At 48.0% G+C, this 24,409-nt stretch overlaps 1 protein-coding gene across 1 annotated transcript in view; it reads right to left on the bottom strand.

The window, feature by feature from the left end:
* LOC102452751 (cytochrome P450 4B1-like) overlaps positions 1–24,168 on the bottom strand; it is a 28,171-nt gene extending 4,003 nt beyond the window's left edge. Inside the window, exons 1-11 of the mRNA XM_075935926.2 lie at positions 23,920–24,168; positions 15,880–16,021; positions 14,695–14,739; positions 12,981–13,108; positions 11,038–11,162; positions 10,795–10,949; positions 9,419–9,525; positions 7,016–7,206; positions 2,697–2,830; positions 1,992–2,056; positions 550–632 (exon numbers count right to left, since the gene is read on the bottom strand). Coding sequence (XP_075792041.2) covers positions 550–632; positions 1,992–2,056; positions 2,697–2,830; positions 7,016–7,206; positions 9,419–9,525; positions 10,795–10,949; positions 11,038–11,162; positions 12,981–13,108; positions 14,695–14,739; positions 15,880–16,021; positions 23,920–24,105 — 1,361 coding nt within the window. The 5' untranslated portion in view covers positions 24,106–24,168. The remainder of the gene's footprint in view (positions 1–549; positions 633–1,991; positions 2,057–2,696; positions 2,831–7,015; positions 7,207–9,418; positions 9,526–10,794; positions 10,950–11,037; positions 11,163–12,980; positions 13,109–14,694; positions 14,740–15,879; positions 16,022–23,919) is intronic.
* Positions 24,169–24,409: the final 241 nt, after the last annotated feature.

The following is a 24,409-nucleotide window of genomic DNA, read 5'->3' as shown; positions in this document are numbered from 1 at the left end:
CCTGTCGGCTCTTTGGAGGTTTGAAATCTTCCCTTGCTAAGTGCTTTCTCCCTGCTGTGCAATAACCAGGCCTTTGGCTATAAGCAGCCTGGCTGGCCACAGAGCCCTGAAGGGAAGAACTGCAGGGGTCTGACCTCGGCTGGGTCTGTTGGGTCCCGCCGGGCCTGGTCTGTGAGTGGGAGAATTGCAGGGTCCAGCCAGGAGAGGCCTGAGAGCTGAGGGGTTCACTCAGAGCCCCCAGAGCGCGCCGTTCACCACCATCACACCGTGCTTCTGCCAAAGGACCAGGGCCTGCCATATGAGAACCAGGGCAGCTCTGTGGGCATCGTGAAGCAGACACAGGAGCGGTCAGAGGGGCCAGTCACTAAGAACCAAACTCTGGTTCGGTGCATTGCTCTAGGGAACCCCCCCCACACACACCCCGTGTGACAGACACAACCCTACAGCGCCAGCCTGTTAGCGCTCAGTGGGCATTAGGAGCAGCCTGGCCCAAAGCCTGGCTTTGTTTCCAACCCACACCCCCAACAGAGAGAAAAAAACATCCCCCACCGTGCTCCAGCCGCGAAGGGCACAAACGCATGGGAATGCCTCCGGGCCGCGTTCTCTGGGGAAAACCTCATGGGATCAAACACCTGCAGGGAGAGAGTTCAGAGGTCGGTGGCAAAGGTTTTTTTTGTTCCCAAACTACCACATTGCTCGGCTCTACACCTGCAGCCTTGCACACCCGGACATGGTGCATTCGGACACAGGCCGCCCCCCTCAGCTTAGGCGCAGGGTGCGATTTCAGAGGCTGAGGTGAGGTAAGTTCTAGCCCAGTGCTAGAGGGGTTTCTGTTGCTGTAGCCCCAACGTAAAGGCGCTGACGTGGAAACTAGGGATGTTAGCTATTGGGCAATTGAATAGTCAGGTAACCACTAGACATTTTAGGAGTTGAATGGCAATTCGATAGTCCCCTGGGGTGGGGCCAGCTGCAAATGTTCCCAGCCACACTCCTGGGGAGCCCCCTGCCACCCTGCACTGCTGCCTCTGTATCAGTGGACAGTAGCACCTGTCCACAGACCCTCCATGTGTGGCGTGTCTGCTTGAAATCCAGCTCCCCACATGTACCAGCTCCCGCCTGCGCCTATCTCCCTCCATGCTGCTGCCTCTCTATCAGAGGCCACAGCACAGGGGTGGGGGTAGGTGGATCTGAAGCCAGCTTTTAAGCTAGCTCTTCACAGGCACTGGCTCCAGCTCTTTCCTCTTCCCACCCCCCCATTCCCACCCCTCCGCTGTCTCTGAGAGTGCTCATAGTCGTCAAGATTAACCGGCAAACCCAGGCTTAGCGGTTAATCGTGTAGTCGTCTACAGAGCAACATCCCTAGAGGAACCTCTTCTAGGAGAGAAACAGCATGAAGGGACAGTGACCTCCCCTCCCACAAAGGGCCGGCACCCCCCAAATGTGAGCTGTGCCGACCGGGGCCATGCAGCTAGGGAGGTGCTGTCCTAACACAACTCCTGTGCACCCCCCTACCAAAAGGGTGAGGCCTTGTGCTGGGACCGGAGGGCTACAGCCCCTCTGCCGTTCAGCTGTAAACGCTCTTGAAAATCTCCCCACAGCTGCCAGGCAACTGGGAGGAGCTGCTGGTTCAACCAAGAGCATCATCTGGTCCATTTGCCCCCACATGCTGTGATTCATTATTCCTCTGGACGTACGCGACGGACGGTTCCACACACTACTCTGTCGTTCTGTGATACTCAAAATTGTTAGGGCAGCCTCCCGGTTTGCAGATCTATCGCACTTTCAGTCTGGACAGATGCTACTCACGTGCGATTGCAAACCACCTCGCTAAGGTCAATATTATCCCTGCTTTGCACAGGGGGAAATGGAGAAAGGGAGAAGCAAGCAATGCCTTGCTCATGGAAATATGAGGTAGGCTCCCATCTCTCTTGCCACCCAGGTCTTTGTCTCAATTACATGGTCACCGCGTCATTGTGTGATATGAAAAGTACCTCTGGATCTTCCCATACGCTTGGGTTCCTATGAAGAGAATAAATGTGCAAGATCACCAGAGAACCTGGAAGAAAAATGAGAAAAACTTTGGTGAGCTGACAGGGGAAACATTCGTCCAGCACGACATGAGATCCTTAGTCTTCTTAACCAGCGCACCTGCTGCCTGAGAAACGTCCTGGGTCGTCATTGCTTTGCAGGTGCTCGCAGGCTGATGCAACCTAGCCGAGCCCAGGAGTAGATTATCAACTGTGGCAATTGACTTTGCATGAGAAGCAAGAAATGATAAGGACCCTGCTTTGGCTGCTTGAGTCTCTGACTTCGCTGGGAGGACTCTGGAGGGTCAGGAGGAGACCGACACAGCTGTTTCCTAGCACAGTCTCTGAGGTAGAGCAGGCAGCCGTCCCTGAGGGGGAATGAACCCTGGGCTCAGTGAGGCAGGGCGGTACAGACACGTGCAGTTGGCAATGTCAGTCTCCCTGGACAACCCAAGAGCCATGTTACAATTTCCAGTGGAATCAGCTGAGGCCATGGGAGCCCCGCAAGCCACTCAGCCTCTTGTAGCTCTGTCCTTGGATTTCACAGGAGAACCTTTCCCCTTTCATTGGCGTGACCCACATTTGGGGGGACGTTGGGACTTCCACAGAAGTGACATATGTGAGGAGAAAGTTAGAATTGGGCCGTAACAAGGAAGAGACAACACAGACCTTCTGGCAAGGTACGTCCATCGTGGAATGTGGTGGGTTTGCTGAGCTGTCGGGACACTCCAGGTACCGGAGGGTACAGGCGAAGGCTCTCCTTGATGCACATGGTGCTGTAAGTCATTTTGCCAAGGTCATCCCTGAAAGCAATCAGAGCTGGAGACTATGAATGAGGAACAGCCCCGGCCACTACCAAGATACGAGCTGGCTGCATCAACATCTGTAAAAAGCGATTTTGGGGCTGAAGCATAAAAGTGACGTAGGCTCTCTTCCCACCTCTGCCACAGACTTCCTGCAGCACACGGAGCAACTCTCTTGATCCGACAGGGCTTCGGTGTCCCTAGCTGTAACCTTTTGGAGGCAGGGACTGACTTTTTGTCCCATGTTTGTACAGTGCCTAGTGCAATGGGATGCTGGGTCATGAAATATCTCTGTGCTTCAGAGGGGGTGGTAAGGCTTAATATTTTAATTACAAGATACTTTGACATCCTTGCATGCAGTCGTTTATAGAAATGCAAAATCTTAATATTTGGGATTTAATTTAGCAAGAAAATCTAGCAGATCTGTCTTATTCCTAAAGTTGCAGTCTCCAAGGGCTGAATGCAGGGTTAGTGGAGCTGAGAGGAACTCCCTCATCCTCAATCATGTACTGTTCCTTTCCCAATCAAACACCTGTATTTTATTAACTGAGAAAAACCTAAGATCTGGAATTGAACAGCCCTTAGCACAAGGGAAGTTTGGATCCAGCTTTGGATCTGTCCTTCGTGCCATGGCTGTGCTATAGAGAACAGAGACCTAAGACCAGAGGTAAGTGGGGAAGTGGGATACTGGGAATAAACACAAGAAGGAAAATGCAATAGAGGACCCCCAATTCGTACTGAGAAAGTAGGGCAATCAGCTAGTTAGTTGAACACGAATGTAAGAAGCCTGGGAAACAAGCAGGAAAAATTAGAAGTCCTGGGATTTGACTGGATTTGACTGGAATAATGGAGACTTGGTGGAACAACTCCTATGATTGGAGCACTGTCATGGAAGGGTATAAACTATTCAGGAAGGAAAAGCAGGGCAAAAAAGGTGGAGAAGTTGCACTGTATGTAAAAGAGCAGTGTGATTGCTCACCACTCTAGAATAAAGCAGGAGAAAATCCTGTTGAGAATCTTTCGGTTACGTTTAGAGGCAGGACCCATAAAGGTGATGTCATGGTGAGTGTCTGCTATAGACCAGATCAGGTGGATGAAGTAAACGAGGCTTTCTTCAGCCAACTAACAGAAGCTTCCAGTTCACAGGTCCTGGTTCTCCTTGGGGACTTCAATCACCCTGACATCAATTGGGAGACCAATACAGTAGTACACAGACAATTCAGGAAGTTTTTGGAGAATGTTGGGGATAACTTCGTGGTACAAGGGCTGAAGGAACCAACGGAGGCCATGCGCAGCTTGACCTGCTGCTCAGAAAGGCTATGTCTACACTACAGGGTTCTTGCGCAAGAAGCTTTTTGCGGAAGAGATCTTCTGCAAAAACTTTTTGCACAAGAGAGCGTCCACACTCCAAAAGTGTATTGAAAAAATAATGAGCTTTTCCTCAAGAGAGCATCCAGACTGCCTGGATGCTCTCTCAAAAGAAAGCGCTGATTGCTAGTCACAGAATGGCCAATAGGGCACCTGTGCTTTTTCTATAGGAGTTTTTTGTGCAAAAAGAGGCAGTTCCCTGCCCACACACACCTTTCGGCACAAGAGTTCTGGTGCAAAAAGGAGTTATTCCTTGTGGAAAGAGGAATAATTCTTGTGCAAAAACCTCTCCGTTATGCTGATTTTCTTGTGTGCTCTGTGTGGATGCTCTGTGAGTTTTTGTGCAAAAACAGCTGGTTTTGCAAAAAAACTCTGTGGTCTAGACATAGCCCAACAGGGAGGAATTAGATGGGTAAGAAAATGTGGGTGACAACCTGTTATTATTTCAAAATAGTAACTCCCAAATTAACTGTTTGAAATAGCACGTCCACACTATGGGGAAGCCTCAAATTTTGTCCAAGGCAGGCTCCCTTAATGTGGATGTGCTACCTCGACTTAGAGACCCAGGAAGCGCTGGGGAGGAATTATTCTGAACGTCTCTGGGGAGTCGTTTTTTTTAAATAGCAGCAGCAGAGCATCCCCACTACTGTCATTTCAAAATATTATTCCTCATGAAAAACTGGAGTTATTATTTCAAAATAACCAGCCCGTTATTTTGAAATAACGGGCTTGGCAGTGTGGACACTCTGCTTGTTATTTTGAAATAACTCCCTAGTGTAGACCAGGGCTCAGCAAATGCACAGATAACACTAAGGTAGGGAGAAAAGTAGGGGGTAGGGATAGGGTCCTTAGTGATCTAGACAGATTAGAGGATTGCGCCAAAAGAAATCTGATGAGGTTCAACAAGGACAAGTGCACAGTCCTGCACTTGGGACGGAAGACTCCCATGAACTGTGTTACAGGTTGGGGACAGACTGGCTAAGCAGTAGTTCTGCAGAAAAGGACCAGGGTGAGAAGCTGGATGTGAGTCATCAGTGCTCCCTGGTAGCCAAGAAGGCTAATGGCATATTGGGGCACATTAGTAGGAACGTTGCCAGCAGATGTAGGAACATGATTATCCCCCTTTAGCCTCCCCCTTGCTGAATACATCTGCAGTATTGCGTCCAGGTCTGGGCTCCCCAGAAAGGAGGTGGATGCACTGCAGAAAGTTCAGGGGTAGGCAAGAAAAATGATGAGGGGGCTGGTGCACAGGACTTATGAGGAGAGGCTGAGGGATTTGGGCTTATTTAGTCTGCAGAAGCGAAGAGCGAGGGGGGATTTGACAGCAGCCTTCAACTCCCTGAAAGGGGGTTCCAAAGAGGATGGAGAGAGGCTGTTCTCAGTGCTGACAGATGCAGAACGAGGAGCAATGGTCTCATATTGCAGTGGGGAAGATCTAGGTTGGGTATTAGGAAAAACTATTTCACTAGGAGGGTGGGGAAGCGCTGGGATGGGTTCCCTAGGGAGGTGGTGGAATCTCCATCCCTAGAGGTCATTAAGTCTCGTCTTGACAAAGCCCTGGCTGGGGTGATGCAGTTGGGGTTAGTCCTGCCTTGGGAAGGGGATTGGGTTTCATGACCTCACAGACTTTAAGGTCAGAAGGGACCATTATGATCATCTAGTCTGACCCCCTGCACGGTGCAGGCCATAAAATCTCACCCACCCCTCCTAGAATAATCCTCCCACCTATATCTCAGATATTGAAGCCTTCAAATACTTTCAAGACCCCAAGATGCAGAGAATCCTCCAGCTGTGATCTGTACCCCATGCTACAGAGGAAGGCGAAAAACCTCCAGGGCCACTGCCAATCTACCCTGGAGGAAAATTCCTTCCCGACCCCAAATATGGCGATCAGCTAAACCCTGAGCATGTGGGCAAGACTCATCAGCCAGACACCCAGCCAGACACCCAGAAAGTTCTCTATAGTAACTCCTATCATCCCTCCATTGACCTATTTCCCACTGATAATGAATGGTCAATTAGTTACCAAGATCATGTTATCGCATCAAACCATCCCCTTCATAAACCCATCTAGTTTAATCTTGAAACCAGATAGATCTTTTGCCCCCACTACTTCCCTGGGGGTATGTCTACACTACCCTCCTAGTTCGAACTAGGAGGGTAATGTATGCATACCGCACTTGCTAATGAAGCCCGGGATTTGAATTTCCCGGGCTTCATTAGCATAAGCGGGGAGCCGCCATTTTTAAATCCCCGCTGCTTCGAACCCCGTGTAGCGCGGCTACACGGGGCTCGAACTAGGTAGTTCGGACTAGGGTGCCTATTCCGAACTACCGTTACTCCTCGTTTCACGAGGAGTAACGGTAGTTCGGAATAGGACCCTAGTCCGAACTACCTAGTTCGAGCCCCGTGTAGCCGCGCTACACGGGGTTCGAAGCAGCGGGGATTTAAAAATGGCGGCTCCCCGCTTATGCTAATGAAGCCCGGGAAATTCAAATCCCGGGCTTCATTAGCAAGTGCGGTATGCATACATTACCCCGCTAGTTCGAACTAGCGGGGTAGTGTAGACATACCCTTGGAAGGCCGTTCCAGAACCTCACTCTAATGGTTAGAAACCTTCGTCTAATCTCAAGTCTAAACTTCCTACTAGCCAGCTTATATCCTCCTGAGGTCTCTTCCAACTTTGGGTTTCTATGATTCTCAATACAGATCCTTTGGTGCTGAGCTTGTGAAATAAGATCCACTTAATTCCTCAAACTGAATACCTAGGAATCATTCAAAGCCAACTGGTACCAAATCAACGAGGTAACATCTCACCATTGCACAGTATCTCTGTCTCCCACGATCTCCTGGATCTCTTCTCTGCATCTCTGCTGGTGCTCTGGGTGCAGGGCCATGCAGTACAAGAGCCAGGAGATCCCACTGGCCGTGGTATCGTGCCCCTCAAACATGAACGTGTCCACCTCGGCGCGTAGGTCTTCGTCGGACAGTCCAGCGCCGTTTTCATCCTAGCAAAGCAGCAAGGTAAATAATCCCCAAACAAGAGTTAGTTTCGTGAGGACACTTTTGGAGAGAAAAAATATACCTGGTTCACTGGCAAAGATCCCAGCATGCTTTGCCTTGTTTGCACAAGAAATTGGGTCAGTCCATGCAAAGAATGCAATTGCCAGGTATGTACCTGGTACAAGTGAAATCCGAGTCAGGTCGCTTGGGTCCAAAGGCAGGCGTTCCCCTTCTAGAATGAGCAAGGCAGCAGAGATGGGCTACAATAGAAGTTATTCATCAACAGGGTGTCAGGTGCCAACCTTCAGTGCTGATGAACTGAATAGGAGCCCACAGTGCGGAGCAGTTGCGAAAAAGGCTAAAACCGTTCTGGGGCTTCATTAGCAGGAGTGTCAAATGTGAGACCTGGGAGGTAATTGATCCACTGCGCTCGGCAGTGGTCTCGGGCTGGTGTCTGTGTCCGGTTCTGGGCACCGCACTTTAGGAAAGATGTGGACATTGTGGAGAAATAGAAAACCTGAGCTCTCCGAGGAAAGGCTACACACTGGGCTTGTGTAGTTTTGAGAAAAGAAGACTGAGGGGGAACCTGGGAGCAATCTTCAAATAGGCGAAGGGCTGTTGTAAAGAGGATGAAGATGAATTGCTCTCCCTGTGCAACGGGGGCGGGACAAGCGGTCACAGGCTTACTCGGCAGCAAGGAAGGTTTAGGTTAGACATTGGTAAATACATTTTAACTCTGAGGGGAGTGAAGCGCTGGAACAGGCTTCCCGGGAAGGTTGTGGAGACCCCGTGGCTGGAGGTGTTTAAGAACAGGCGGAATAAACACCTGTCAGGGATGGCTAGGTCACTCATTTTTGCTGAGCCCCTCCCCTCTTCAGAGAGTCATGTGCTCTGTGAGCCTCCATCTTCCTCCGGAACAGTATTTTGTAGGGCTTGGGGTGCTCGGGACCTGCAGGGGTCAGTGAGGATCCTCACGACATAAGAGTTCGGAAGCCTTCACCTCACGGCCATGGTCAGGTGGCCTCTCAGGGCCAGCAAACTGTGCTGTGCTGAAGGACAGGAGCCAGGATAGGAGCAAAAAGCTATACTCTGTGAACCCTGGCTCCCCTGCCAGACACCTGCTCTCCCTGCGCAGGGCCTGTGCAGCAGGAGACAGGGATGGGACTCTGTGTTAGGAGCTGCACTTAGGGGCTGAGGTCAGGAAAGGGCTCTGTCTGGAGGGGTGATAGGCATTACCAGGGTGCCTCTTTGCGTTTCAGGCTCCCCCCATCCCCCTCAGCTCCCCAGTGAAGCAGTGTAACTGCTGGTTTGCGGCTGCTGCAGGTGCAGCTATGGGGGAGTGAGTATTCACACACCGAAGCAGCTACAGGGAAATGCTGCATGTGCTATAGAACAGCTGTAGAATATGGCTCCTCTGTGCAGCTTGGCCTTGTATGTACGGTGCTGGAGCTCCTGCTGACGTCGCTGGGTTTCTGTATATGGCCCGCTCAGGTGCCGCACAACTGTACATACCTCCCGTGCTGCTGAAAAGCTTGAGTGGCCTGCAGTCCCTGCCAGCCCTGCCTTTCTGTGCATCTGTGCCAGCTGCCCTGCTCTGCCCACACCGCACAAGGACTCTGGTGCTGGGTCAGGCTTTGCACATTCAGCCAGGATTGTTTTTTAAAGATTACAAGACAAAGAACAAACAATACAAGAAAGAACAAAAGAAGAAACTCTGGGATGGGCAGGAGCGTGAGAGCACAGTATGTGAGTCTCTTTCCACTGTGGGAGTCTGCACTGAACTGAGCTCCAAATGGTAGCTGTGTCCTGCAGCCCAGCAGGCAACTAGTAAAGACACAGAGCACAGGAAACCCAAATGGGAACATTTATCTTGCTACATATAGGGAACAGCTCGTGCCTGCAGGCGTCCCTGGGATATGCCACAGGTCTCATTCACACTTACATGCTATTGTACTTCTGTTCTAGTACATGTTAACTTGCTGAGTGAAATCAACTAATAGAAATTACTGTTATTCCTTGCACTTATTCACCCCTGAACACTGTCCTTTGCACACCCTCCCTTGACATTTCTTCATTTACAGCACTGTAAGCTGACAGAATTATACGGGAGGATATATACAATGGGGAAGCTGTTGTCAACTATAGCCAGGTGTCTGCTAATATTACATATGGACACACGGGTGTCGCGAGGCTGTTTACATGATTTAAAACACTCACCTTGGCACACAGAAGAATGTCCAGAAAATCCAAGTACTTCTTCTTCTTCTTCTTTTCAAGTTCTTGCTGATCTTGGAGGGACGTCTTCCTCTCTTTTATTACTTTCTCTGTATATGAGAATGGCAAACGTATTAGCTTCACTTCAACATCACTGTGATGTGTCCTTCTGGGATGATCATACTGCTGAGCAGTAAAAGGATCTTCCGCTTAATGCAAATGCCAAAATGGACACATGGTATATTAGAGCAGGAGATGAGGTCTCCTAGAACCAAGTATTGGGAAGACGTACTTTGTACTTCTAAAGTACAGACCCTTCCCTTGGAGGATCTCACAGAACGTTACAAACAAAGGGATCATAATCTCTATTTTGCAGCTGACCAAACTGACCTGAGGAGAGACAAATCATAGAATCATAGAATCATAGGACTGGAAGGGACCTCGAGAGGTCATCGAGTCCAGCCCCCCGCCCTCAAGGCAGGATCAAGCTCCGTCTACACCATCCCTGACAGATGTCTATCTAACCTGTTCTTAAATATCTCCAGAGAGGGAGATTCCACCACCTCCCTTGGCAATTTATTCCAATATTTGACCACCCTGACAGTTAGGAATTTTTTCCTAATGTCCAATCTAAACCTCCCCTGCTGCACTTTAAGCCCATTACTCCTTGTCCTGTCCTCAGAAACCAAGAGGAACAAATTTTCTCCTTCCTCCTTGTGACACCCTTTTAGATATTTGAAAGCCGCTATCATGTCCCCCCTTAATCTTCTTTTTTCCAAACTAAACAAGCCCAGTTCATGAAGCCTGGCTTCATAGGTCTTGTTCTCTAAACCTTTAATCATTCTTGTCGCTCTTCTCTGTACCCTTTCCAATTTCTCCACATCTTTCTTGAAATGTGGCGCCCAGAACTGGACACAGTACTCCAGCTGAGGCCTAACTAGTGCAGAGTAGAGCGGCAGAATGACTTCACGAGTTTTCCTTACAACACACCTGTTGATACAACCTAGAATCATATTTGCTTTTTTTGCAACAGCATCACACTGTTGACTCATATTCAACTTGTGGTCCACTATGCCTGAAGTCCCACAGGAGATTGGAAGCAGAGTTAGAATAGAAACCAGGGCCAAATCCACCCTTCATATAAACTCCCTGAAGTTCATGAAGTTCCATCAGAGTTGGATTTGGCCCAAGATCATCTGACTACCGGCCTTGTGCCTCAATTTTACAGCCGTCATTCTTGCCCAGAGCATTAGGGGAGAAATGTCTTCATGATTTCTACTCACAGATTCTCTTCTGATAGATCAGTGAAGAATAATCACACCAAACTAGGCAACAACCTACAGTCAATAGGAGACACAGAGGAGGGCCCTAGGAAATACCTGTATGGAGGTGCGCTAGTCGGCAGGCCTCTTGAAAGCGACGTCCTTGAGGGCTGATTCGATAGATTAAATCATTATGATACGGAAAAAAGCGGATTCTATGGTACACCAGGTAGGTCAGGTCGTAGACAGCTTTGATGTAGCCATCGGAGTCACTGAAGGAAAAGGACGGTTCAATGAGGCGATTCTGGGTCTGGTTGTCAAGAACATTTTTGTTAGTATTTGAAAGCACCTGGTACTGACCTGTCAGTCTGGCAGTTGCTATGACAACTGAAGGCACATTTCATGATGCTGTCTAGGGTCATCAAACTGACATGTTCAAAGAGCTCCACTGACTTGCCGACTGTGATCAGCCGTTCCCACTTGTCCTAGTGGAGAAGACAGAGATGAGGAGGGACGGGATTCCAGACAAGGTTTTCACGTGGTATATTGTCAATCTGTTGTAATTCTTATAATGTCTCCCACCACTGGCATATCTAATACGCAGCAGATATAACCGGAAAGCAAGGTAAATTAGGACTCGAGTTCATTTTTACTGGTTTCATAATAGATGTGATTCAGGTGCTGGCGCTCTTCACATAAAGCAATGTCATCTGAGCAAAATTTAATTGCCAGTTCAACAGATAACCAAATCTTCCTGGCAAGATACAACCTGATTACAATCCAGCTGGGTTAAAGGATGTTTCTAAAAAGTACTTGACATCAGCAACTGAGTGACTGCCTCTAGCAAACTCTGTTATTTGCCAGCACTGGGAACCAACTAAGGTAGGTTTAGCAAGTCTCATTAAAAGGCGAGAGATTTCATGATTATTTTTTCAGTGTTCAGAGCACAGCTCACATGGTAATTGAAAAGCTGGAGCTATTTTGGGCCAAGATGTTTTCAGTGAAGTTACCTCAGAGATAAATTTGGCTCAGAGACTTTAATAATTATTAGGGACATTCAATCCTTGTGAATTCACAGTTTCAAGCTAACGAGAGTATTGTGCAATAAAAGGGGCCTCCCAACAAGCTGGTATAGTAGAAGTGGGTAGCTTATGGACAGTGTGTAATTACATATGTACTTCAGTAATTTCCTCATTGTCCTCCTCTACTCTTTTTGGTCTGTATTTGTTTTTGACTCTCTCCCTCTACCATACACTACTTCACACTAGCCCATGTAGTTTTTTTTTTCTTTCACAGTCAGTCTATTCTCTTTTACCTTCTATAGAGTCATAAAATCATAGAACACTAGAACTGGAACTAGAAGGGATCTTGAGAGGTCATCGAGTCCAGTCCCCTGCCCTCACAGCAGGACCAAGTACCACCTAGATCATCCCTGACAGATGTCTGTCTAATCTGCTCTTAAATATCTCCAGTGTTGGAGATTCCACAACTTCCCTCGGCAATTCATTCCAGTGTTTAACCACCTTGACAGTTAGGAAGTTTTTCCTAATGTCCAACCTAGACCTCCCTCCCTGAAACTGAAGCCCGTTGCTTTTGCCCTACCCTCAGAGGCCAAGGGCAACAATTTTTCTCCCTCCTCCTTGTAACACCCTTTTAGGTACTTGAAAGCTGCTGCTATTATGTCCCCTCTCAGTATTTTCTTTTCCAAACTAAACAATTCTTTCAGTCTTCCCTCACAAGTCATGTTTTCTAGAACTTTAATCATTTTTGTTGCTCTTCTCAGGACCTTCTCCAATTTTTCCACATTTTTCCAGAAATGTGGTGCCAAGAACTGGACACAATACTCCAGCTGAGGCTTAATCAATGCAGAGTAGAGCGGAGGAATGACTTCTCGTGTCTTGTTTACAACACTCCGGTTAATGCATCCCAGAATCATGTTTCTTTTTTGGCAATAGTGTCACACTGTTGACTCATATTTAGTTTGTGATCCACTATGACACCCAGATTGCTTTCTGCAGTTCACCATTGTCAGACCGAGAAAAGTTACTGTGGTACGGTTCACTTTATTGGAAACTTAGTGACAGAAAAATATCTGGACCGCATTCTCAGCTGATGTCTGTTGGTGCAGCTCTGTTCAGTTACCAGCTAGTGGTCTGACCCTTTTACTAAAAGAGTTGCAGAGCAATTGTGCAAATCAAGGTGTATGGAGCATCTCACTGCACTGTCTTCCAATTGTTCAACATCAGACCCAGTGATTTCCCCAGCCCTGCAGCTGAAAGCACAGTCACGGGGATGAGTCCTACCAGCATCACTTTGGTAGTTTCTGCCATCAACGCGACATAAGGTTTCAACACGTCATAGTGAAACCCTGGGGTCAGCAGCCTTCTATGCTGGAACCACTTTGGCCCATGTAAGATCAGTAATCCCTTGCCTGCAGGGATAGAAAACCAAAGAGTCACTCAAATCAATTCACCGTTCTATGAATTACTCTGATTTTTATGGCGTTCATCGTAGTCTCAGCTCATTGAAAGGAGGGAAACTTGAAAACAGGAATACGTAATTCTGTGCCTAAGCAAGTCCTCATGGGTCGCCGCCGGAGGGATGGTACCATGAGGGAGGACAGGGAGTTTTGAGGACTTTATGGAGGATTGGAAAGAACACACCATTGGAGAGGAAAGGGGATGGCACCTGTGGCGTAGCGAGGGTGTTATGCATCCGGGGGCTAAGGCAAAATTAGTGCCCCCCAATCATTTGCTGAGTCTGACCCTTGGAAGAGCGGGGGGGAGCTTGTACCGCATCTTCCTCCACCCCATCCAGTTTGGGGCCGGGGCCCCACATGCACTAACCCGCCAGTGGCCAGGGAAAGACACTGTGCAGGGGCTCCCCGGAGATGGAGGAGGGTCAGGCTGGGGGCAGAGAGGAGGGGAGGGCTCCAGCTGGCAGTGGTGGGTGGAGGAGGAGCAGGCAAGCTGAAGGGTTGACAGGGGGAGTGGAGGGGACTCAATTAGCACCCAGTGTGGCGCCCAGGGGCAACTGCCTCCCTGTCCCCCCTCGCTACACCACTGGCTGGCACATGCTAAAGCAAAGCAGGAAATGTGGAAGGGCACTGATGTGATGTGTCACCTTATTGGTCAGTGGATCGGAGACCCAACAAATGAAACCGGAAATACTTTCGTTTTCCAAAGTGGAAACCTTTGGTTGTCCAATGAAAGCTTTATGGGCTCTGTTTGATGGGAACCATTTTTATTTTGGTTGGAAACCAAACATTTTAGTTTTCTCATTTTGGGGGGTTATTTTTGTCAGTTCCCTGGGCTTTGGAATGATCTGTTGCAACAGACATCAGCAGGTGGGAGACATTCATACGCAGGGTTATCCTCATGCACAAAGTGTGGGTCTATTCACTGTGAGTGGCATTTTGACCTCAGTGTGCATGCGCCTGGATGAATCCACGCCCGGTTTGCTCAGTTTGCAGAGAAGAAGATGGCAGTCCTGTAAATTCAACCTCATTTCTGAGAGTCAAGCTGGGTTCTTTCCTTCTCATAAATCTGCAGTGACACCTGCCAACCCATTTGACTGCAGAGAGGTTGCCATGGTGGCACTGAGGACATAGTCTGAAGACCATGAACCTGAATATGTGTAACTGAGGGTATCATTTGGTCTGAGCAATCTTTATTATGCGTTTGTTATGGGTGACAGTATTGAGTGTCATCTGAAATATCAGATATTAGGCACTGGGCAGCAGAATTCTGGATTAAATGGAGAAATGGTCTAGCCTAATAGAGACCACAGTCATCCCTAACAGCTTTCAATCACAGAATGGTCATCTTCTCTGGTTTTATAATAGCAAGGAATACAATAAATCTAATTGCAAGAGAAGTGTGCGGCCCACCATGAATGGTTGAAGCAAGACAGCAAGGATTAGAGCTGTATACTTGGGTTAATACTCCAGCGCCTAACATGCTCTCAATTCATTCATGAAACTGGTCAAGAGGATGGACAAAGAATGATTCTACATACCGATCCAGGGAATTAAGAATCTGTACACTGTCATATCCTTGAGATCTGTGAAATTCAACAGAGTAGATAATTATAGTGTTAGGGGTGACACACTGCGAAAATGAAAATGTAGATGTGTTTCTGGTATGAATTCTCCTAGTAATCGTGAAGGAGCTCAGGTAACTAGGAGCTTAGAGGTACAGGAATTAGCAAAATATTGAATTGTCATTTACCACACGATTAGCACATTTTAAAGAGAGCCTTTTTACTCGTAGATGCACATCAGACTGGGGAGGAGGAGGATGGGAAGATGACCATGGAAGCTTTGAAAGATTTTACTATGGAGGAATATGCCTCATCTTCAAAGGAATTTATGTGTGAGATCTATGCTACATCAGTGATCACATTGACTACAATGATTCCCCAGGACAGGTGTGTTCTTCTGGAGTCAGGCAAGTGATGAATCAATGCCGAGAAATTAGGGTCATCCAGACCACATTTAGGATGGGCAGCAAGAACCTCCTCTCTGAAAATTTTTTCCCATTCTACACAGAATCGTGTTGAAATATACTTGGAGATAGTAATCTCTTCAGGACTGGGACTGTCAGAATCCTTAGGTACTGCAGGAGCTGTAACAATAATACAGGTGGCTCCTGACTTGCAGTGCGATTGGTTCCCAGGGAAGCGTCACAAGTCAGGGGTGTCGTAACTTGAACCCTCATTTACGATAGATGCCATGTGCTGTTGTAAATGGTGGCCGAGCACATAAGTCAGGGGGTTTCAGCTCCTTCCGCACTTACCACCATTTTTGTAAGTGTAGGGGGTCGGAACTCGGGTGGTCGCATGTCAGGGATTTCCTATAATTAGAGCTTCCTACGCCAGAAAGAGAAAGCAACTAAAAATTGTGGGATGTCAACTAGCAGACTTTCTATCCAGCTAATCATTGGAACAACTTAGATCCTAGGAAGCCTTAAGTTAGACACATTTCTAAGGGTGCAGGTGGTGGGTTCCCATTTCACATTGAATATTGAAAGTGTCCCAACTTAACTAGGAAGGAGTAGGCATGTGGTAAGAGTGTAAAGGAGAGAACTGCAATAATTGACAGAAGACACATGCAGGAAGAGGAGTCCAAACGGCTTTCTGTGAAACAACACTTGAGGGGGCATCGAGTGGGAATCTTTCTCAAATAAGAGCCAATGACTTTACCTCCATGGCCAAACACAGCTTTGGCGTAATCAGGGTGGTGGATTACTAAGAGAGACAGGAAGCTCCCAATCCATATCGGAAAGACATACGGGTAGTTTTTTGCCCAAGCCGGAAAGTTCTTTAATTCTCCCTCTTGAGACATCTGCAACGATAGGGAAAAAAAGAGAGCGAGAAAGCATTTAGAGAGACAAGAGTGAAATTCACCTCAGTGTGGAAAGTCTGCACAAGGTCATCTGGGCCACTCTAAGGGTATGTCTACACTAGCCCCCTAGTTCGAACTAGGGGGCTAGTGTAGACATACCCTAAGTCTTCTCTGTGGGAGATGGTGAACAGGTGGAGTGGACTTGTAATGCGGGGCTATGCACCTTGACATGACTCCATCCAACCACAAACTGGCTGGGGTAGAGAGGACCAACATCTAACACTTAGTAACTATGCATCTCTAGAGGGAGCTCTGTTGCAACCCTTTGCATATCAAAATGGGAAAGCTTAACACATCCCTGGCACTAGGGAAATGGTGCAGCTGGCTGGGAAAATTGATTGTTCTTTTAGAGAAATTTCTACATATAAATTGTGGTCAACGTTTTCCTCTGCAATGTTTAAATAAAAAAACTGAAACCAAACACCCGAAAAAGTGTGTTTTAGTTACAATTATGAGGCTGATAGCTATTAAATATTCTCCTGTCACACTGTTTAACTATGAATATAGAGTATTGTCGTAAAGGAAGCAACTAAGCTTCCGAGTTAAGCAGCAGTTGGACAGAAAAGGAGCTGGGGATTACAGTGGATGAGGAGCTGGATATGAGTCAACAGTGTGCCCTCGTAGCCAAGAAGGCTAACGGCATATTGGGGTGTATTAGGAGGAGCATTTCAAGCAGATCTAGAGTCGTGGTTATTCCATTTTATTCAGCACTAGTGAGGCCACATTTGGAGTATTGTGTCAAGTTCGGGCCCTCCACTACATCTACACATGTGGACACATTGGAGAGGGTTAGGGTTAGCTTTGCATCAAAAAAGGAAAAAGGTCAAAAATAAGATTTTCCTCTGCAAAATTTTTGCTTTAATCAAAAAGTCACTTTTGTGGCCAAAATTACATTTTGATGAAATATCAAGTTTCTAGTAAAGGATGTTGCAAGATCTAAAGCGGTGTAAAATCAGAAACCACATTTTAAACTAGTGACACTTAGATCTCCTTTGTTCAAGAACCAAATAAGTGATCAAATTACCCAAAAGACCCACAGTCATGTGAATTCATAGAAACATAGAATGCCAGGGCTGGAAGAGACCTCAGGAGTCATCTAGTCCAGCCCCCTGCCCAAAGCAGGACCAATCCCAACTCAATCATCCCAGCCAGGGCTTTGTCAAGCCTGGACTTAAAAACCTCTAGGGATGGAGATTCCACCCCCACCCTAGGGAACCCATCCCAGTGCTTCAACCACCCTCCTTGTGAAATAGCTTTTCCTAATATTCAACCTAGACTTCCCCCACTGTAACTTGAGACCATTGCTCCTCTTTTTGCCATCTGCCTCCACGGAGAACAGCCTCTCTCCATCCTCTTTGGAAGAGGTGCCCGGACGGGAAGACGCAGGGAGCTGAAGGCTGCTATCAAATCCTCCCTCACTCTTCTCTTCTACAGACTAAACAAACCCAAATGCCTCAGCCTCTCCTCTCTCCTCCTAAGTCATGTGCTGCAGCCTCCTCATCGTTTTGGTTGCCCTCCGCTGGACCCTCTCCAATGCGTCCACATCTGTAGATGTAGTGGGGGGACTGAACTCGACGCAATACTCCAGATGTGGCCTCACCAGTGCTGAATAAAGGAGCATAATCATGACTCTAGATCTGCTGGAAATGCTCCTCCTAGTGCACCCTAATATGCCGTTAGCCTTCTTGGCTACAAGGACACACTGTTGACTCATATCCAGCTCCTCATCCACTGTAATCCCCAGCTCCTTTTCTGCCCAACTGCTGCTTAACTCGGAAGCTTAGTTGCTTCCTTGTTTCCTTTACTACAGTACTATATTTTCTTAATTAAACAGCATGACAGGGGAATATTAGATAGACAGACAGATAGAGGTATCACATTTTTACAGCCAAATGACTGACCAAGTATTATTTTATCAGCTACAACTGGTTAAAAGCACTGTAAACGCATCCTGACTCGTTAATAGCTTAGACTGGTTAATAATTAAATCACACAGCCTTGGTCTATGCTAGGGTGTTATTTCAAAATAACTCCCCTTATTTCAACATAACAAGAGGAGTGTCCACCCTTCCACGCCCGTTATTTTGAAATAGTAAGTGCTGCTTTCCACGAGGAATAACGCTTATTTTGAAATGGTTGTAGCTCCGCTACAGAGTCAATCAAAGTTATTACTCCCCGGTACTTCCTGGGTCTCTAAGTCACAGTAGCAGATCCACATTAGGGGAGCCTGCCTCCTACTAATTTCGAGGTTTCCCTGTAGTGTGGACGTGCTATTTTGAAAGAGTTCTTTCGGGAGTTATTATTTTGAAATAAGTTCTGAGTGTAGACATTCCCACAGTGTTTTACTGTCATGTGCAAAAAACACCCTCAGGAGACACATTAAAGAGACAGTTGCCACTTACAAGCCAGAGGCTGAATGTCATGACTTTAAACATTGGCTGGATGACAACCTGTTTGCATTTAGATGCTGGGAACTTTGCTGTTGGGTGCAAAAATGCATAAATCCCCCGATGTCTGCACCAAGAAACAATGAAAATGTTTGAAATAAACATTCCCCCTGTTCACAGACACAGCAGAGTTTGCTTAAAGGGCTGGAGCTGGAAATGACTCAATTCTTTTGCGGCTGTATTTTTCTTTTCCCCACACAAAGATTCCACTGACATACAGCTGTCGTCTCCATTAAAGAGTAGGACAGGAAAGGCATCACTGGGTGCCCGATGCCTCGATTTTAGAGGAACAGGCCTGGTATTCAAAGCTTTGTCCTATATATAGGGGTCCCGGGGCTGGAGATCCTTTAAATTAGGGATGTAAGCAACTAGTCGACTTCTGCTTCTCGGATAGTCAACTAGTGACTGGACTAGTTACTTCCCTCCTACCTTGCTGCCTCTATCAGAGAGAGGGAGCAAAGTGGGGTAGCAGGAGCCAGTGCTGGGGGGAGCCAGCTTAAAAGCCTTTTCCCCCAGCACTGTCTCAGTGGGGACAGGGGAGGGCAGGGGCACAGTGGGGAACTGGCAGCACTTCTGGCTTTGAAATATAGCAAGAGCAGGGCTCTTGATACATTTCAGAAGCAGACATGATGCAGGGAGCGCGGGGCAAGCGGGGGAATCAAGCAATCCCCATTGGCCCCGTGTTCCCTGCTTTTGAAATGTACAAGAGCCCCGAGAGGGGCGGAGGGGGGGGCTCTTGTACATTTCAAAAGCAAAGTGCATGGGGAACACGGGCCAATGGGGGATTGCTTGATTCCTCCACTGCTCTCATGCTCCCCACGGTGCTTCCACCTCTGAAATGTAGCAAGAGACAACAGGGCTCTTGCTACATTTCAAAGGCAGAGGCGCCCGTATCGACTAATTGAATAGTCGATGCAAATTCCATCGACTATTCGATTAGTTGGTTCATCTAAATTTAATATCCCTGCTTGAAATGGCTGCTGTAGCCCCAGTGACAGGGGCTGGGCAACGCTTCAAGGCTGGCTGGGGGAGGTTAGCACCACGGCCGGGCTTAGGAACATGGCTCCCGGGGTGAACTTGTATTTTGGCGCCTCTGGAGTGTCAGTATGTAGTAGCGTCGGTGAAAATGTCCGAAATAAAGCCGGACTCTCAAAAGTTTTCGCACATTTACTCCAAATATTGACACAAAATGAGATTCACTTTTATTATCATAAAGGATGTAAGTCACAAAAACATTAGCGCGGGAGGTCAAATAAACTAACCATGAAACTAAAGGCTAAACTAATGAATAAGGACAAATACAAAATGCTGTTCACCAAGCTGTTAAGAGTCAGCAGGCAGCGCTGTGAGCCATTGCTTGTGACAGGATTGTGAGCCCCGGCCTCCTCCATAGACGGGGGGTGGAACTGGCGTCTCAGGAGATGATGGACAAGGCACGTCCTTGGCGCACACGAAGGAAGCTGCTCAGTCCTTTGCTCCCAGGATGCAGGGCCTGCTATTGTCTCTGCCCCATTCTTTGCAAAGGGAATGGTCACTATCAGCCCTTTGGCCAGGCCCTTCCTTTAAGAGCTACGTGGGGGAATGGATGCATTGAGATTAAACATTCACGCTAAGACGAGAGCCACAGAAGGCGGCTGCTGGGTGTGAAGGGCATCAGATCGCGAAATGAAACAGCCAGTGAAAAATGGGTCACTTGCCCTTCAGTGGGCTCAGACCACAGTCTGAGCTGCTCTGCAGAAGCCCTGGCAGCTCCCTTGTCGCAGCTCCGCTTCCTTCTGATGCCTGGTGCCTGGCCTGCAGCTCAAGATACGCTGTCAGATGGGGGCTGCATCTTCCTGCACCCACCGTCCTGCTGCAGCCCTCTGGCTACTCCTGACTCATTTCAGATTGGGGAGGGGAGGGAAAGGGGAGGCCATTTTGACTGCGATTTCAGAGAATGCTTAGGCACCTGAAATCTCGGGGGGGGGGGGTTGTTTTTGCAGATAACTTAGGGTGCATCAATGCTGCACTCTTAGCTCAAAATAAGTTACACAATTTGAGCTATGCAAATTGCGTAGCTTATTTTGAGTTCATTTCGAAATAGCTTATTTTGTAATTTGGCATTTCTACATAGCTTATTTTGTAATTTGGCATCTCTACACAGCGCCAAATTTTGAAATTCACCGCTATTCCGAAACGTCCCTTAATCCACGTGGAACAAGGTTTACAGGGATGTCGGAATAGCGAGCCTGTTATATTTCAAAATAATGGGCTTGTTTCAAAGACACAGAATAGCTATTTCAGAATACTGGAAGTATCCCAAAATAGTGCTGCAGTGTAGACATATCCTTAGAAATTAGCTGTGAATTTCACAGTACACACAAATCCTGAAATATTTCCATCAGTAATAATTAAATTATTTACAGGTAGGGAAAGCAAGAAAAAATGCGGCTTGAGATCTTGTTAAGGGTTAAAATTCAGTGATATAATCTTCTAAACTGGGCTTGTTACAAATGGACAAGTGAATGAATAGTTTAATCGACAAATCATGTTTGGTTTTCGGATATTTATTTTGTATATCTTGACATGTGATATTGACATTTAGGGCACGTCTACACTACAGGACAAAGTCGAATTAAGATACGCAACTTCAGCTACGTTAATTGCGTAGCTGAAGTCGAAGTCGCTTAATTCGGCTTTTGGCGCTAACTGCAGGAAGTCGAAGTAAGAACACTCTTCCTTCGACTTCCCTTCCTCTTCATGGAAGCAGAGTTACTGGCATCGACCGCAGTGCCCCTCTCACTTTGAATTAGTTGTCTTAACTAGACCCGCTAATTCAAACCCTGGAAGATCGACAGTTTCGATCTTCCTCTGCAGCGAAGACATACCCTTAGTGGTTTTTTCTGTTTTGTTGTACAGGCAGACCCCGGGTTACGTACAAGATAGGGACTGTAGGTTTGTTCTTAAGTTGAATTTGTATGTAAGTCGGAACTGGTACATATTGTAGGGGAAACTCTAGCCAAACATTTCTCCAGAGCTCAGTTTTATTCTCCCACACCTCACTTCCCTCAGTCCTTTATTCTCAAGCTGAGGTGTCTGCTGAGAAAAGCCGCTCCGCGTCTCCCTGGTCTGCTGCGGGGCGGGGCGCTAGCTTCGCGTCTCCCTGGTCTGCTGGGGGGAAGCAGCTAGTGCCTCACCCCATTTGTAAGTAGGGATCCGATGTAAGTCGGATCCATGTAACCCGGGGACTGTCTGTAGTCATGTTGGCATCAGAATGAGAGCCACAAGGTAAGTGAAGTAATATCTTTAATTGGACCTAATATGGTTCGTGAAAGAGACAAACTTTGGCACTCCAGAGAGCTCTTCTTCAGGTCTGTGGGAGCTTAAAAGGGCTAATCTTTCACCAACCAAAGCTGGTCCAAAATCAAAAAAGGTATTACCTCACACAACTTATCTCTCTCTTTCTATTTTAACAGCTTTAAAACTTGAACTATTTAAGTCTCAACTTCTACTGTCATTAAAAAAATTATCAGGCTCCCCCCCCCCATAATTTCCCACAGCTGTGAAAGTTATAAAAAGACAAAAAGCTTAAGAACATCTATTACACAACGTTATGAGAAATAAAAGAGTGCCTTCCACCACGCCTATTCATAAATCACAGCAGCAGGGGTGAAGCATTTCAGAGTGGGGTGGAGGATGGAGCAGAGCCTATATTCACACTGCGTTCCTTCTGTGCAAGTCTCAACAATCGCACCTTATCCTCAGATCCTCACACGAAGAACCCCAGTGACTTCCAAAGAGTGTTTGCAGGTTAAGGTGGGAGCAAAGCAAATTTCCTTATTCTTAATCTTGATGTAATAACAACACTGTGTCCAGCAACAGCTTTGACAAGGCCTCTGCCCTGAGAATTTTCAGCAAACTGAATGTACAACTCGTAGTGAACACGTAAACAGAACCAGGGGGTGTGAATTAGTGATCAAAAGTTGAATGAAAGGTTTGTGTTTCAGCTAGCCAGGCACCACCCTCCGCTGTCCTTCCATTTCCCTCTTCTGTTGGGAGTAGGTTTGTAATAGTGTAGTCAATTAACCGATAAGTAAAAGCTTATAGGTCCACTAATGCAACAGACTACACACATTTTCCTCCCCCGCCCCCAGTACATTTTTTAGCAGGCTGGCCAACAGCCCAGCTCAGTCCTGGCTTGCACCACGTCTGGGAGTTCAGCCCAACCACCAGACAGGGGCAGCTGCAGCTCTGAACTGAAAGTGTATTAGGAGCCAGGTGGGCTGGCAGCCCGGCTCAGTTCTGGCTCACACCAGGTCTGGGAGTTCAGCCCAATCCCTGGACAGGGGCAGCTGCTACCTCACATTGCTGCCTCTGACACAGAGGCAGCAGCCCAGGGTGACAGGCAACCAGTCCACAAGGGGAGCTGGTTTTTAAACGTAGCTGGGAGGCTGCACATGGGAGAGCTGATCTCAGTAACCCACTTATCTCCTCCTGCCTCATATTGGGGAAGCAGCAGCCCCCCCAAGCGTCCTCCCCCCCAAAAGTGAGTGGTGCTTCTGAGCCAGCCGGGGAGCAAGGAGGGCAGGACCTCTAGCTGCTGATGGGCGAGGGCACAATTTAAAGGTGTCCCCCCCCAACAACTGAAATGTCAGACTCCCCTCCCTTCCCTAACCTGAGCAGCCTTCCCCCTTCCCGACTGCTCCAGTCTCAGCTATTTGGTGCCCATGCTCCTTGTTTATCTCCTCTGTCATGGCGCACACACACACACACACACACACACACACACACACACACACACACACTCACTCTCTCTCTCTCTCTCTCTCTCTCCTTCAACCCTCACCAAACTCAGCCTCTTCCAGCACAGCCTGCCCCTCCCTCAGGGGCCCTCTGTCCTGGGACGATGGGGAGCCCCCCTCTCCCTGTGCATCCACCCTGCTGCTACTCCCACCAGAGCAGAGGAGTTACCTGAGACAAGTGAGCGAGGGCCTCTCTCCTCTCTGACCCGGGTGGAGCTGGCTGCTGGGTTTCCAGGTTTTCCCTCCTGCTTAGCTGGCGGGCCCCAGATAAGGTCACCTGAGACTGCTGATGTGCGCCCCTATCAGCACATCACCCTGAGCTGCCCTCTTCACCCATATCTAGGGCCGACACTGGCTAGCACCCAGACCTGCCTCTTCTGCCAAAAGTTCTGCCCCTTCCAGGGGCACAGAGCCAGCGCCCCACCTTGGCCAGTGCCCCGGCTGTTCTGTGCCGAGATCAGTGACCCTATCCCAGATTTTCACACTTTCTGTGCACCCCCCCAAACTGCCCAGACCCTTTCCTAACACACACTTCCACACACCCCACTCTCTGTATTTACCTTCCCCCTTCCCCCCTGTGCTAGGTGTATAACCCCACGTCTTTCCCTACCTGAGCGTAGTGGCCGTACAGCCAGTGGCTGGGGGGACCCGGGAAGCTCTCCAAAGCTTTGAGGAGCTGCTGTCTCTTGTGGTACAGCTGGGTCACTTTCAGCAGCACGCAGATGAGGCAAAGCCCCGGAGCCAGGTACAAAAGCAGAGAGGAAGGGTTTGCTATTTTCTCCAGCACAGAAGCCATGGCCCTGCTTTCTCTGGGGCCCTGACAGGCTCTGAATCTCTCCCTGCGCTCACATGCCTTATGTATCTGGGGAGCCAATGGTGAAAGCGATAGAATTCCCTCCCCTCTGCACGCCTCCCAGCTTGCCTGTAATGCTGGGGGTTGGGTTACCCGCCCAGAATGAAGCTAAGGGCTGAATCAAGCAGCCTCACAGCTAAGCCTCTGCATCGCCCTTTGTAAGGACGGTAGGGGAGGGTTAAAGGAGGAGTAAAGAGAGGGGCGATATTTGTGCAACAACCCACCATGTATGTATGTCCTGTCGTGA

The sequence above is a fragment of the Pelodiscus sinensis genome, chromosome 9, assembly GCF_052426305.1.
Source record: "Pelodiscus sinensis isolate ZL-2025 chromosome 9, ASM5242630v1, whole genome shotgun sequence".
Lineage (NCBI taxonomy): Eukaryota > Metazoa > Chordata > Testudines > Trionychidae > Pelodiscus > Pelodiscus sinensis.
This window is presented reverse-complemented; position numbering and strand designations above follow the sequence as displayed.